The 16,541-nt window shown below is 39.1% G+C and overlaps 1 protein-coding gene across 3 annotated transcripts in view; it reads left to right on the top strand.

Annotated features, from left to right (window-relative positions):
• Positions 1-15,345, top strand: part of LOC146315949 (uncharacterized) — a 34,614-nt gene extending 19,269 nt beyond the window's left edge. For 2 of the 3 annotated variants that reach the window (XM_084735655.1, XM_084735657.1), the window contains exons 2-8: positions 2,938-3,083; positions 3,193-3,796; positions 6,417-7,071; positions 10,354-10,421; positions 10,541-10,637; positions 10,744-10,862; positions 14,225-15,345. In XM_084735655.1, the coding sequence (XP_084591781.1) occupies positions 2,938-3,083; positions 3,193-3,796; positions 6,417-7,071; positions 10,354-10,421; positions 10,541-10,637; positions 10,744-10,862; positions 14,225-14,761 (2,226 nt within the window). In that variant the 3' untranslated portion in view covers positions 14,762-15,345. The remainder of the gene's footprint in view (positions 1-2,937; positions 3,084-3,192; positions 3,797-6,416; positions 7,072-10,353; positions 10,422-10,540; positions 10,638-10,743; positions 10,863-14,224) is intronic. The other variant, XM_084735656.1, reaches the window with a different exon arrangement.
• The last annotated feature ends 1,196 nt before the right edge of the window (positions 15,346-16,541 follow it).

The following is a 16,541-nucleotide window of genomic DNA, read 5'->3' on the forward strand; positions in this document are numbered from 1 at the left end:
ATCTCTTTAGTTTTGAGCTTCTCTGTAAACGCAATATACCAGAAGAGCTGTATTTTAAAATAATAGATCAGAATTTTTAAAGTGGGATTGCATGAATGACAAGGGTTTGATCAGTAGTCAGTGTATTACCTAAAATAAATGGTGGTGGTTGACAGTTTTGAGAAGCTGTAGATAGAAGCGGCAACATATACTGAGTACACTATATTTAGAATATTTTTAATGCTTCATCATGCTGTCAGACACCCTTTTCCATCAAGAAACTGCCATTATATAAACCAAATATCATTCAAACCTAAGCCACCAGACTCCATTGGTGAAATCAGTCATTTTACCTTGCAAAACATGGGAGTTGCCTTGAATGGTGAGTTTGTTTGTTATTGTGTGACTTCAGTGTTTTAAAAGATTAATTGGGGTCAGTGAAGTCACACAATAACACAAACAAACTGAGGCAGCAGAAGACCAGCAACTCCCTATTCAGTGAGGTAAAATAACCGGTTTTGCTTTTTGCTGTGTGAGTCTGGTTGAGCAAGAGATTATGATATTTGACTTGCATCACAGCTGATAAACTGCTGGCTCATAGCAAGGTAAAGCAGTAAAAATATTCTAACTATAGCTTATGCTTAAACTGTTATTAATTTTTCTTGGTCCTTTTTCAAGTGGCTAAGATACATTTTGTTGCTAACCACCGCAGTACATTGCTTACCTTATAGACAATATACACAGTGAGATGATGATTGTATACTATGTACAACATATGAGAGAAACAACTGGAATTGTATTAAGTATCAGTAATTTAAATGTGTATGGGCCCAAATATAAGACCATGTTGATTAAAAGATGACAATTACTTTTCCAACACCAGGTTTTTGACAATAGAATTTTTGAAGATAAACACTTTTAGTCCTGTGGGCAAAGTTTTCTCATCCTTGAACCATTTTCTCTTGTGACAGTGAAGACATGATATACATCCATTAAAACAGAATATAAATTCCACATTTTTGTAGCTTTGAAGCTCTGTAAGGTTATCAGCTCTTAATTAAGATATCTTGTGATAGTAATTTCTGTTAAACTAGTAGGGAAACACTGTCTTGTAGTAAGCAGCTCATGCCACCAGAGGTCAGTCTCAGTTTTACACCAGTACCGTTGGGACTGGAACGATACATTTCTCTCCTGTTACGATACAATCGTGATAGTTGGATTCCACTTTTGATATATGTTGCGAATCTTAAGCATTTGAATTCTCCCAACTATTGCAAGATGATATTTGGCAATGTAATGCACTTTTTGGTTGTTATTTTAACACTAGGCCACGTGAAGACATTCAGCAACCATTTTATTATATCTTCTCAAGGGACAATACTATAGAAATGAAACTTAGATGTAACTTAGAGTAGTCAGTATACAGCTTGTATAGCAGTATGGATTTACTGTCCTCTGAAAATAACTCAACACACAGCCATTATTGTCTAAATAGCTGGCAACACAAGTAAGTACACCTCACAGTGAACATGTCCAAATTGTGCCCAAAGTGTCAATACTTTGTGTGAGCACCATTATTATCTAGCACTGCCTTAATCCTCTTGGGCATGGAGTTCACCAGGGCTGCACAGGTTGTTACTAGAATCCTCTTCCACTCCTCCATGATGACTTCACGGAGCTGGTGCACTCCTCCACCTTCCTCTTGAGGATGCCCCACAGGTGCTCAATTGGGTTCAGGTCTGGAGACATGCTTGGCCACTCCATCACCTTCACCTTCAGCTTCCTCAGCAAGGCAGTTGTCATCTTGGAGGTGTGTTTGGGGTTGTTATCGTATTGGAAAACTGCTATGTGGCCCAGTTTCTGAAGGTCAGATCATGCGCTGCTTCAGAATGTCACAGTACATGTTGGAATTCATGTTTTCCTCAATGAGCTGCAGCTCCCCAGTGCCGGCAACATTCATGCAGCCCCAGGCCATGATGCTACCACCGCCATGTTTGACTGTAGGGAAGATACAATTATCTCGGTACTCCTCACCAGGGCGCCAAACAAGTTTATCTTAGTCTCATCAGACCACAGGACATGGTTCCAGTAATTCATGCTCTTGGACTGCTTGTCCTCAGCAAACTTCTTGGCTTTCTTGTGAGCCAGCTTCAGAAGAGGCTTCCTTCTGGGACCATGGCCATGCAGACAGACTCTATGCAGTGTGCAGCATATGGTCTGAGCACTGACAGGCCGACCTCCCATTTCTTCAACCTCTGCAGCAATGTGTACAGCACTCATGCATCTGTTTTTTGAAGCCAACTGAGCTGTAGCTCAGTTTCAGGGTGTTACCAATCTTCTTATAGCCTAGGCCATCTTCGTGGAGAGCAACAATTCTGTTTCTCACATCCTTAGAGAGTTCTTTGCCATGAGGTCCCATGTTGAACATCCATTGGCCAATATGAGAGAGTTGTACCCAAAGCACCAAATTTAACAGCTCTAATCCATGACACACAAATTTGTATGGTCCAGTCAAGCAGGCAAAAACATGAACATGATGAATAGGACAGGTGGCTTTGCGTGTTTGAACGACATGTACAGGTATCACTAAGGGTTTACTCACTTGTGTTGCCAGCTATTTAGACAATAATGGCTGTGTGTTGAGTAATTTTCAGTGGATAGAAAAGCTATACTGCTATACAAGCTGTACACTGACTACTCTAAAGTGCTACATTTAGTGGCAGTATGACTCTTGCAAATTGTAGAACATACCGTACATTCTCTGTTCACGCACAGAACTGTCATATATACTGCACTTAATACTCAAAGATTTAAAAAGATTTAAAAAGCAAAGCCTTTAAAGGCATAAAATTATCCCTTGCATTTACAAACTATTTATGATTTTGAATCAGATATTATCTCATGCTATTGCAGTTATGTCTTGTACAAAACTATAACATGAATTCTGAATACTCTCAGCCCCAGTGTAGCAGCTTCTCCATAGACCGTAGTACAGTGATTGCTGTGGGAGGCAGGCAGCAGATCGGCCCTCCTGCAGAACCGTCGCATACTCAGGTCCCACAGTGGAATCCCACTCCTGTGGAACATCATTCTCCAGACAACAGGTATATGTGTGTGTGTTAATTTTTTGTACAAGTGTAAGCTGGAACAGTAACATGAATGTACTTTTTGTTTTTTGCTGGTGTTTGAAACACATGCATTGTTGATTTTCAGTGACCGAGCTGGTGAGGAATTCCTGAGATGCATTGCAGCCAACAAGCCTCTTCCAGCCTATCTCAAAGGGAACATGGCATACAACCTGGCTGATGCATTTAAGTCTGCTAGTGTCCTAAAAGAAGCTGTCAAATCAGACCCTGAGTTCCAGAAGCATGTTACCAGGAGCAAAAGCCGTAGTCGAAGTCGAAGTCATGGCAAAAGCCGGGGCAGATCTCGAGCCAAAAGCCGAGCTCGCAGTCGAAGCAGGGGAAGGAGCAAAAGCCGTGCTCGTGAGAAGAGTCGAGGAAGAAGTAAGAGCAGGGTCAGAAGCAAAAGCAGGGCTCGCAATTGGAGTCGAAGTCGGAGCCATAGCCGAAGCAAGAAGAAGAGTCATGTACAGAGCAAGAGCAGAGTCCGGAGGTCCAAGTCACGAAGTAGCAGTGTTGAAAAGAGCTATTGCAAAGACAAAAAAAGAAAGAGGAGCCACAGCCGTGGCAGCAGTGTTGGCAGTAGTAACCATCTGACAGGGAACAGTCTATTGGAGGGCTTAAAGTTGGTCATGAACAGCAAAGAACTGGAGGAGCGGTTACCCACGCTGAAAGATGCCATCCTCACTATTCAGGTAGAGCTCATCATTCATTCTACATAATGTCCTGTTTCAGTCACTTATTAGTATAAAACTCCATACAAGCTATCAGCATGTATAAGCCATAAATAGAAGTGCTTCTAGTGTCATTGAAAAGTTAATCCAGCGCTACAAATGAGCTTGCAGCCTAATTTGTTTTACTTGTCTTCAAAACATGATGGCTGCAGCTCTAAGGGGGTGGGATAAAGACAAGGTGGTATGATGTCAAGGACAGCATCCAAGTGTGCACAAGCTGTGAAGTCATTCACATGTTTGTGGACTACGGTTTTGAAGGCTTGAGTGTGGCATTATGAAGGTTGAGGAGGCACGAGGCATCCTTTCCTCTGAAGCTTAACGTGAAGTGACGTCTGTTTGTAATGACAGCTGATCACAGCTGGATCAGGTCTCAGTCAGTTGTAACAGCTCTACAGACTTCAGATGGAGTTTGTATAATACTAATAAAGACACACAGTTGTCAGTGTCAGAGCAGCAGCCTGTAACCTGCTAACCTAGCACATGTGAAAAACAACCTGCGTTCTGTATTTATACTGACTGTCTCTCGATCAGAGACAGAAAGCCTCTGTATTTATTCCTGTGTTTATTTACATGCTGATTGTGAATTCATTATTGAATAACTCAGAATGTGATCACATTAGTTCAAGTTAAATCTTTCAAGGAATATTAAAATCATGTAACTTGCATCAAACCCTAGGCTCAGGAATGATCAGCTTCACACTGAAATGACGATAAAGGATGTAAGTGTTTCTCACTGACAGAAAGTCTCTCTTCTTCTCTGTGCCTTAAATTATAATCATAAAAAAATGAGGGAAATCATGAGAAGAAAATTATTTTAAACGAAAGAAGAAGGTTTTCTATGGTGATTTTTACTGATTAGTAAGGATGTAACAATGTGAGACAGTTAAAATTCGATACAAATGTGTGATGACTGAAATCGGCTGCAATGAAAAATGAATCGCAATACCATTTTTAAAGAGCAGAGTGTGTAAGACTGCGAAACAGGCTGAACCTGGAGAGAAAAAGGTATGTGTGCTTCTGACAGAGTTGGTTGGATATACCATGCTTAATTTTGCCCACTTCAAACTTCAGAAACACTTTCAAATTCTGGTTCCTGTGCCCACAGTAGTGGTAGCGGGATGGAGGGGTGAGGATGATGTATTGCATACTGTCACACTTTCACTCCTTGAATCAGATGTGTCTCCTTGCTTTGAAAATCTTTTCTCTTTTTTTCATTTTGGTAAATCCGTCATCATGCTGCCATCGCTTGCGCTCCTGGCGTACCTGCTTCTTAAAGGTGATGAGAGCCAACTTTCTGGACAGCTTATTGCATGTTCAGCCTAAACTCGGCAAATTTATGAGAGCACTTGAGCACATCAGATAGGTGTATCTTGTTGTGCGCTGGTGGTGCAAGGGACAGGACAGGATACCCCTGCACCCCTGGCGCAAGCTGGCAAAGGTGGATTTGGACACGCTTTGAATAAATCAAATGCACTGCGCCTCGCACTTTCCACTTGCGCATTAGATCAGCATTGGATAGGGCCCCCTGTCTTCAAAAATGAAGGGGCCAGAAGATCACAGACAAGATAAGGCTGTGTGCAGATATGGCAAGAGGGTGATGACCTACACAAGTAGCACAACCAACATGATGCAGCATTTCACCTGGGAGTATAGTGGGAAGTCAACACCGCCTAAGCAAACTGACAAGCAGATTTTCAAACTAGGAAAACATACAAGCCTTAGTTTATTTGAAGAGATTTCATTTATTTGTATTCATTTCTGCATTTCATTTCATATCTGCAAGCTCATTCTATTAAAATAATTGTGAAAAAATTGTATTGTGAAGCCAGTATCGGAAATTGTATTGAATCGTGGGTCATTTCACCCCTAGTGATGAGCAGAGTTCATCTGAATCGCCTTGTGTTACCTAAATCATCCACCTGCCTCCATCTGAACCATTTATTTTCTCAGATTTCAGAATAGAAATGCCAGGTGTTTTCTTTACTGTGTGTTGTATTTAAGTCTGAGTATTTCTTTAATCATTTACTTTAATGATTAGAAAAGATGCTACAGACATTTCCCTGTGTGCAGCTTCTATGCCAAGTGTGCAACTGCGCACCACTTATCTCCTGAGGGAGAGACGCTTCCACCTGCTATTAATTATAAAGTTAATTTTTATGAACTGACCACCAAATCTGCAAATTAACTGAAACCTGAGTATCACATTCATGCAATTAACACAGATTTTTAACTGGATGATGAATCAGAAAACAAATAAAATATGAAACTTGGGACTGATACACTCTGGAATGAAAATCTGGACTTCTGTGAAGGCTGCTCTGGTTTATCTGGTTATTATCGCTCCTCCAAGCCAAAGGGACTTGGGATGGCCAGCAAAATGTCAGACCAGTAGAAGTTTCAGTTAGAGTGAGGATTGAGGAGGGAGGAAATGACAAATAATTACCCATAGACTTGGCTGTACCTCATTATCCCCCCCCCCCCTTTTTTTTTCCTGTTTCCCTTCATTTCATTAGTAGTTAAGCACAATAAAAAGTGAAGGAGCTACCATGTTAATTGTATGTCATTGTTGTCATCTACACAGGCCTCGGATGAAAACAAAAAAGTGGAGTGTGTGTCTACTGAGCACAGACCTCAGGAGCATGACAGTCAGGAGAATTCAATTTTGGAAAACGACAGTATGCTCCTTCCTCATGACAGAGTAGGCAGTGACTTCTCTTGGCTCCAGGCACAAAGTCAAGAAGACTCCACAGTGCAGAAAGCTGATGATCTTGAAGATGAAGAGTCATTCTTATATGGGAATGAAGACAATGGAGGAAAACAAGCCAATACGTGCTCTACAGCACTTTTTGCAGCATTTTCACCAATTGGAGAACATGCCAAACTACAGGAAATGGATCGTCTTGCTCTTGGCAGCCAACAGCATCATCAGAACCAATCCATATTCAGCAGCTTTGACGATCTGCTTGATCTGAAGCAACCCCTTCCAGTGGCTTCCTCAAGCTTAGTTTCTGCCAATTTGGACAGCACCGAGTGTGAGAAGATCAAGAACATATTAAAAAGGCTGGGCACAACAGACATCAGTGATTTCATGGTGAAGATGCAGGCACAGAAGGAGGGGAAGCAGCTGTCTCCTGCAATTCATGGCTTAGACCCAACAGCAGCAAACTTAGCATTGCCAGTACTGAGTGACCCAAATGTACGGCAAGCTCTGGAGTCTCTACAGTCACTGATCAAAGGTGAGATTGAATGAAAGATTCACTGCTGCAAGAAACACTCATATTCTGTAGATATTAGAGGCACATATGGAGAAAGTAGTTGTTTCCACCTTCACAACTCAAAAATATAGTCAAAAATAAAAATTATCTAAAGAAAAATCTACTCCTGCTTCTTTTAACCTTTTAACATACCACTCACTGTAACTTTGCCTTGGAAAATGCAAACAGAGGCTGACCCAGTGGCAGGTATTAAGAATAACTATGTAGGAGTAGCCAGTCATCTTGCTGATGGTCTTGTTGACTGATAGTCATATAGAGTTGTCAGTATGAAATTAAGACAGTTACATATAACCAGTGAAAAAGTTCTTGTAGAACACTTAATCATTGAACTTGTTGAATTATAGATTTTAATATTTGACATGTTCCCAACCCTTTTGGTGTGATCCAAACAATTATTGTCAAAATAGTGGATGTATTTTTACTTTTACGTTTAAATTGCATCTGTCAAATATGTGCCTTTGCCAAAGCTTTTCAAAAGCACATTTGGCCTCATTCACTAACTTGATGTTCAAGGAACATACCCAACAGCCAAGTTTGTTCTTACCACTGTGCCTATGTAAGTGAATCAGAATCATTCTAAACTATCAGACTCATACCCACTGTCCACAATCTGCATATTGCCATGCCCCCATTTTTCTATATATGGAAATAAGTTTGCATAGAAAAGTGTGGAGGAAGCGGTGAAGTCGTAACTTCACATTCAGATAGAATAAGGTGTTGCTGCGGTGTGCAGAGGTGTGTATTTGCGTTAAGAGCTTAGCTGCTGTGAAAGAATCGGGGAATAACTTTAATTTCTCTGATTCACCTGCTTTCTACCAGCGCTGAGTGCTGCCTTCCCCCATTCATCAGTCTGCAAACACACACCTGCGGTGCCCGTGTCTGAGGAGGAAGTCAGAAAAGGGACACTTAATAATAATAATAATAATAATTATTATTATTATTATTATTGTTGTTGTTGTTATTATTATAACCAATAATAATAATATTATCAGCTCAAACAGTACATTCGGAAATGCAACACAGTGCTTAAGATAAAAACATAATCATGACATTTTTGATGTTTTTTAATGACTGCTGTCTTAATGTGCTCTGCATTGAGTTAAAAGATGTTTCATTATTTTCTAAGACAGCCAGGCTGTCATCATTTGTGCATAGGGCTGCGCGATATGGAAAAAAATATTGTCACGATAATTTTTCCTGTAATGATTGGTATCGATATTTATCACGATATATAATTTGATAATGCTGTGAGTTCGAAAAGTATCCTGATAAAGTCTGACACCTGAAGAAACCAAATGATTCATTAGATGAACTTAGAATATAGTTTATTAACATAAAATTAGGTAATATAATGTAAAGAATTGTGCACACAATTTGTAATAACACTGTAAACAAGCAAACATGCTTTGTGCATTGGCCTCTAGTGTAAAAGGAAAATAAAGTGAAGCAGTACGCCTTCTATCACCTAGTGCAAACATTCTCCAGTTTTGTTTTGTTTTTTTATGCCTGAGTCACCAGTTTTGGCTACATTTTTGGGAAGTGGTACCTCTAGCTTTGTTTTTTAAACAACTAATTAAAACAACCAGCAGCATTAGTGCTAGGCCATTGAGTAACACTTGTTGGGGGACGTGCTGCAGTTTTGGGCCGGATTTTCATGCTCTCAGTGTAGTCGCTGGGATGCCACCTTTTCAAGTGATGGTTGGCACCAACTGACGACATATTTTGCATACCGTCTTTGTCTGTGCGTTGTCACCTTTCAAGTAGCCAAACCATTTCCAAATGACTGACGTTGTGTAACCTTTTTTATCCACAATTTCATCCGTTTTTGAGGATAACATGAGTTCTTCTTCACCTTCCCCACCGCTTTTCTCCTCACTTCCACTCATCTTCCACTCTTTTTGTTATGTCCACGCTACTTTCAACTTCTCCTCACCTCCGCACAAACAAACATTGCAAAGTGGGTGTGTACTATGACTGCTGTCTGTTAACTTCTGCTGCATGACACGCTGTTTGGATCTATATAGGTTTATCCATTTCGAGTAAAAATTACCATAGTTTATCATCGTCAAAGTGTAATGTTCTTCTTCTTGCAGCTGTACCTTAAAAGGATAAGGCTGGCAATATTTTTCCAGTTGTCAAAATGTCTCATGAAGAGACCAAAACCAACAACACCTATCCTAGATGGCAGGTTTCTTCATTACCACAAGCACAAACACTATTTTATTTTGAGTCAATCCAAACTACGCAGTCCTACATTATCCTGTGCATTATTCAGAACCTGAAGATCAGCTTGTTGAAGTCATTTTTGTTTAAAAAGGAACCAGCTGTTTTACAAAATCATAAGGTCCTTTTTAATGAAACAATCCTGTATATTTGTGACCCGTTTTGTACCTGTGAATGGACTTGGGCCTGAGTACCACAGTGTTGGGAAGACTAAGAGCCTGTTCAGACCTAATATTACCATTCCTCCTTGGTGATCTGATCACAAGTGGACTGCTTCAAATATGTGAGTTCACAATTGGCGTCACAATGTGTCTCCACATGCATATATGCAAATGTACACTTGGTCTAATTTTTAAGGGAACCTGGGCTTTCTAGTGTGTTTTAATTTGCATTATAATGAGACATAATGAGTCCAGTTGAGTATGCGATTTTTCAGTGTGGCCCAGGCCACACATGCATTTACACTGCTAAAAGAATGGAGCTACATGTGGCCAGACCACCTCCGAATGTGGTCTGAGGGATCGGATTTTAAATGCATTCAGAGTGCGTTCACACCTGCGCTCAAGAGCTGTCCTCTTGTTATCACATCTCCCACAAAGTATGCTAATACGAGGTCTGAACAGGGCCTAACACATTGCTGGTTATGGTCTTTCCATGAGATTTGTTAAAAGTATGTAAAATGTAGAACAAATGCCTCACAACATGGTGACAGCCACCTGATATAAAGAGTTCTGATCTGTAAAAGGTGTGGACACATGGTTCTAATCTATTTTATTTGGGGTTGTGTTTACTTGCCTAATAGTCATTTAGAATTATAAGATGTATCAGTGTATGTAAAATGTTTAAATTAATTTTGGATCTGTTTCTCAACAGCTGTCAAAGATAAGATTTTGTGACAGCTGAATGAGGAGGTGTACCCAATACCTCAAATTGTAAAAGAGCTGATGATTTCTCTGTATTTATTATTAAATGCTTTTCATGTAGAATACAGGATTATGTTGTTTTTCTATCCTCCTTAAGCTACAAAGCAGAAGCGGGCAAAAAGAGATGACAGTGGTATATCTCAGACATCAGCTGATAAACGCAAGGTAAAGAATTTCCAAGCTGTCGTTGACTATCCAACATCAGAGATAGAAAGTTGAACATATTAAAGAGACATAAACATATAAAAACCTTTAACTTTGAAATTGTCTTTTGTGTTTTCCAGGCAGGTAATGATGAGGAAAGGAAGAGAGAAAAACAAGCCAGAATGAGTAAAATGGAATCCTTGATGAAAGAACTGGAGGGATTGTTGACACAGGATGGTAAAGCAGTTTTGTCCATTGCCAGTCATGTACTTTAGTGTTCTTTATTGTCTTCCACATGCTAAAATACTCTATATGCTTCACTGCTTTCCTTGTCCATTTCCAGGATTGAGTTTTCTGACACCAGTAATTGGGTTTTACTGTCAGAAGTGTGAGGAGTTCATTGGAGATTTAAATAGTGCTGAAAATCATGCAGCCATCCACAGCCATAGTAACTCTAGCACTGTAAGTATACTTCCTACATACCTCTGTGTGGACAGGTTACGTGATATTAGTTTTACTTTTTTAATTGTCAGCAAATCCCTGTGCATCCAAGCCTGATAGTGCTTTTCTTCTGGACCATAGAGCTCCATTGTTGTTCAGAAACATATTACAAACACATTCATGAGCCACACTGTTGTACTGGCTCACATATGCTTGATTGCCAGTAATACACACTGTAGATTATTTTGACTCTATCCAACATACACCAACCTGCTGCCCAAAATATTCACTGGAATGCCAAATCTGGATTAATCCACTGATGAAAAAATGTAAATGTGAAAAAATGTAAATGAACCAATGGGCTTTGAGCTGAAAGCTGGAACATCAGAAAATAAATAAGATGGAATAATGATTTTGGTGTTTATAGTAAATGTTGCCAAAAACAAAAATATAATATAGTTATATAAAGCATATTCTTTTAGCAACAGAAGGAACACTGACTAGTTCATTTGAAGTATACTGAAAATATAATTGATAGTTCTGATTTTTTTTTTTAAGTGGGATTCTATCAGGTACTTACCAAATGTCTGTGTATTAGCTGCAGTAGATAACAGTCAATGCAGCCCCAGTTAGAAGGAGAGACAAGTCCTGGCATCGAAGCTCAACATTGTACTATTGCAGACATTCAGCAGAAAAAACATTTTAGCCACAACAGTAAAAGCCTATTAAAACATCAATATCCTTTTATGTATACTCTATATTTTTAATTTCATCACTGCTTTACTTTGCCATCAGACAGCCCTTTATTTTGGCACTATATTTTGTCAACAGTAGCATTTCCATATTCCTACAAATAAGACTACCTGATTGTACTGCAAACTGTATCATACTGCAAACCAGCTGTTTTGGTAAGAAAGTTATGAGATCAAACTGAAAGCAAACTTTATTGTCCTAAAGATTTCAAAGGTGGTGCATGTATATTTTAAGTGAACAAACAAGTGTCCTAGTCACAATTTATACAGTAAACACTGAATACAAACTGAGGTTGTCTAATAGTCATATTGCAATAAAATTAAGTCGGAGCCAAAAACTTGCTTTGAAGATAAACCATCACTGGACCCTTCTGGTCTGGGACATTTTTTCCAATTTATTCTTGGAAAATTGAAGACAGTCCATAGGACAGCAGCATTCAGTGCAGCAGGGACCTCTGGATAGTTGGTGATGCAGACTGTATGTGAGGTGCTGCCATCATCTGATTCTCAAAGATCCTCCGGTTGTGTTGTTGTTGTAATGCAGTCCTACTCATAGCAGGAGTTGCTCTGTGGGAGCATGAGCATGGGCTTACAGTTAACACATCTGCATCAGTAGGCAGCTTGTGTTCTTTCTTTTCATCCAGCTTGGCCTCTAGTTTCCACAGAAGTTTTCTTTCTCTGCAGACGTTCTTCCTCTGTGTCCCTCATAAATCAGAATGAGTAATATTTTATTGATCCCTGTGGGGAAATTGTTCACGTTACAGATGCTTCCATTTAGGTATAGAAAATATGTGAGCATAGAAAATAATAAGAAAATGGAATTATGTAAAAATATGTACAATCTACTGCAATATATAACAAAGTTTTATAATAATCGTATAACCTCAGAGTCATGTGCATGTGTGTTAGTATGTTGTTATCCAAACCAAAGATTTAAATTTCATCAGTTTGAAGATGTTTTGAATTTGAAAACTGTTACTTACTGTCTGGTGTACATGCAGGCTTATGAAGTTACAGGGAACATCCTCTGTTAGAATGACTGACAGTTCAGCATCACCTATTATGGCACTTTTTCTGTCCTCCATCTCTGTGATGAAGACTTTCCTTTGACCCCCTCCTCACATTGTAGTCACCTTTCTGTGGCAAGAAATTTTAAGCCATTTTAATATCGAACCATTTCTAATTTATGTTATTGACAGCACAGTCATCAGGTAACACAGTATTAATAGCACTATTAGCAGGTCCCTTAATTCCACTGCTGAAGGTGTTAAAATCCTACTTTTCTTTATTTATCTCTGCAAAAAGAAGATAAACACTTCCTAACATATGGGGCCTGAGGCATAGCATTGGTAGCATACTGTGGTATTATTGTTATTATTAATTATTATTGTGGCATTAATTATGCTTATTCACAATTATTCGTGTGTATTCCAATATGCAGAGGTGGCTCAATTACACAGTTATATGAAGTTTGTACACACCTACTGTATACAAAAAGTAAGAGAAAAGGTTCTTGCATGAGGCTAATGGAAGTTAATATTTCACCAATATTCCTGTTTACATGTAGCTGTTCATACTCTAGTCATGGAGAGTGGAACAGCTGGAGATGCTTCCAGTTTGCTTCTTTGTGACAAAATACTATTTTTTCAAAGTTTTCCACTGGTGGTGGGCTTAGACTTTGTGAATACAGCCCCACACTTCATTCATTCATTCATTCATTCATTCATTCATTCATTCAGTCAGTCTTCTTGAAAATGTCAGCTTTGTTTCTCTTTTGCTTGTGCATGCATCTCTACCCCAGCCTTACAAATTGTTGGCTTGTTGCTTTGTTCACAGCACAGAGCTGACTGTAAACAGGCAAGAGGCTGTGTCACAAACTGCATTAAAAACCCCAGTTGAGACTGGATGACCTGTATCAATTTTAGAATACTGTCATATTCGCAAAAGTAGTGCAAAATGAATCTGAATGTAAATGTCAATAGTGTGAGTTGTATGGCCAGAATGTCCACTTTTTAGTCCTTATTTATCGAAAGTATGCCTAACAGTGCCCACTGGCAAGAGGCCGGATAATGGCAAATGCTAACATGTAGTGTTACTCTTAAAGTTAGCATACTGACTTGGTAGAGTCAGTTACACAGTTAGCAGTATTTTCTTAAATCTGCTTATTTGCTAACATTAGCTACCATGAGCTTCTAGTTAGACCAGACAGAGTGATGCCATAGCATAAGAAGCCCTCAGAGTGTTGAACTGTGCAAGAGAGTATTTTATTTCTTATGAATTTGTAAAAGGCAGATTTTTTTGTACAAAGTTACAGAGCCTCACCTTTAAAAGGCTGTTTGCCAGGAAATTTGCTGGTCAAATTGACGCTGTAATTGCTATAAATCTTTTGATTTTTATCAACCCCATGACCTTTCCTCTATTCCCGGGACAAACATTTACAAAAACAAACTTTACATTTTAGCTCCATTACTTACGGTTGCCTATAAAAAACTAATTGTGTAGTGTAGCACTACACTGCACCACCATATTTTCATGGTGTCCACAGACTCTTTGGTTTCTTTAACTTTCTTTAACTTTAACACTCTACTTAAATGTGTGGTGTTTTTTTTTTTTGTTTGTTTTGTTTTTTAGCAGAAAAAGCAGATGGACAAGCATGCTGGAGACAGTAAAGGACACTTGTACCATTTTAGCAGTAGCAGCAGCAGTAACCAACAGCCACAACCCTCAGACAGGAGAGGTCACAAAGACTGTGGTTACCATAGAGGTTCAGAAGACCACAACAGTCACAGAGACTACCGAGGAGACTGGAGAGATGAGCGTGATCACAGAAGCAAACACAACAATGAGGACAGAACCCACAGGCCCGGGCAGGAAAACATCTCCTTAAAAGAAGAGATGAGAAAGGAGAGGATGCTCATAACAGTGTCCCGTGGACTGACACCTCTTCCACACATCACAGTCAAGGAGGAGGGGACCAGGGCCAAAGTCAAAGGAGAGGACACAGACATCAAGGGAAAGTCTTTGGAGGACAGCAGAGAAAAAGATGTAAAAGATGAAAGTAGTAATAGTAGTGACAATGACAAAGGAAAAACAACAAAATCACCTAAAAAGAAAAAGAAGAAGGAGAAAAAGAAAAAGAAAGAGAAAGAGAAGAGGACTAAGACTTAATTGTTGTGTTGTTCTTGTCACTGATCACTGACATGGTATTTGCAGCTTCTTGCTGCACAAGTTTGTACACTTAAAGGTTGCAGTTTTCTCATTGCACACTAGAGAACCTCATTGCTTTTTCCTTCCATGTTTGTTCTTTTTTGTTGGTGTATTTAGGAGAGGAAGGCCTCAAGGAGTAATAAATTGCACAAAGAAGAACAGTCCAACATGTTAGGAGGTGCTTGTTGCTGTGAACCATTGTCAAAAGAGAAGATTAATATCAATTCTATCTTGTGCATCTAGTGCAGAGATGCACCTTACCTATAGTTGGCATCAAGATTGGAAGGGGGGGAAGTTCTACATTCTTGGACACAAAATTTTCCAGTGTTTGTGTCAACCAAGGTCCAACACATCCTAAACTGATCTCTACTGGATGCAGACAAATTAAATTGATGATAAAGATTTCTTTGGCTGTTGCTATATTTTAAGTGGCTTCCTGCATATTTTTTTACATGACAATGAATATATCTGTTGCATAGCATATCTTATGCACTCACATCCTGGTGTCATCTTTTAATTAAATGTTTGAAATATCGACCAGTGAACTATTTTTGTCTGCACATTTGTCTTCCTCAATACCATTGCTAATGTGCGCATATTTTCTATGTTCCATTTTCAAATTCCTTGTCTGCATTTTTCCTCTACAAGATGGCACACAAGTCTATCTGCTGTGGTGATATTCTTGATAATATGAAAATAGAGAAGTATGCCTAAAAATTAATTGATCAATTTATTTATTTTAAGTAAAGTGTTATAATTGAATGATTATGTGAATGTTTTGACCAATAAGACAGTTTTACAGGTGGGCAGAATCTTTGAGGGCTAGTATGATAAGTATTATAGAAAGTAGCCTGCTTTTAAAAGTAATGCACAATTTGTTCCTGAACTCCATATACATACATTTGTAAATGTCATTGCTGCTTGAATAATGTCCACTCTTTTTTGAGTGAAATAAGTGCTGCTTCTATGTAATTCAGAGAAGTTGTAGTGAGGAGGCTGGATGGTCGCTGTACAAAGTACAGGACTCACAGTGGGTCCTTTGCCCCCAAATTAGCTTGAACTGGTTCCACTGACGATTCTTTGAACCTTTGTGCTGTTTAATGAACCTGCCCATATTTGCAACAGTTTTGAGTGGAACCATTGTAATCAAGGGTGTCATCAACAGAGGGCGTTGCACAATGCTCAGCAACCACTAGAATATGGCATGCCCACTTTGGTCCCCAAGGAAAACTGCTATTTTTTGGTTCTAGCTGGGAACCAGCTTTTCTGGTTCTAAACCAAGTTATTTTTGGTTGAAATTCTCAGAACTGTCAAAATTAGATGCTTGAACAGTAATGTAGCCGGTTCCATGTTGGTGGAAAAGGCCTGTCAGATACCATGGTTAGTATCCTGAGTCCTGTCTGCAGTGTGGTTAATGTTAGGAAAGCCTGGTAGTTTTTTAATCTAATAAACATGTCTCATCCTTGTCATGGCGCATGTTTTCTGAATTAAACCAAGACCACAATCTTTCCTTAATCTTACCCAAAATTTGTGCCTGAACAGAACCATGACAAGTTAAGTCCTGCAGTTGATACTACAAGAAAATATTGTACAGCTACATCAGATATTTTGCTGGAAATAAATGAAATACATTGTGGATGAACATTTCAGTGTTGATTATTAACATTTTTGCGACTTTCCAGATATGTTAATGAACATTTCCTTATGATGTTAATAGAACACTTAATCTGGCCTGTTTTTA

Source organism: Lutjanus erythropterus, chromosome 14 (genome assembly GCF_056507025.1).
Source record: "Lutjanus erythropterus isolate fLutEry1 chromosome 14, fLutEry1.hap2, whole genome shotgun sequence".
Classification (NCBI taxonomy): Eukaryota; Metazoa; Chordata; class Actinopteri; order Lutjaniformes; family Lutjanidae; genus Lutjanus; species Lutjanus erythropterus.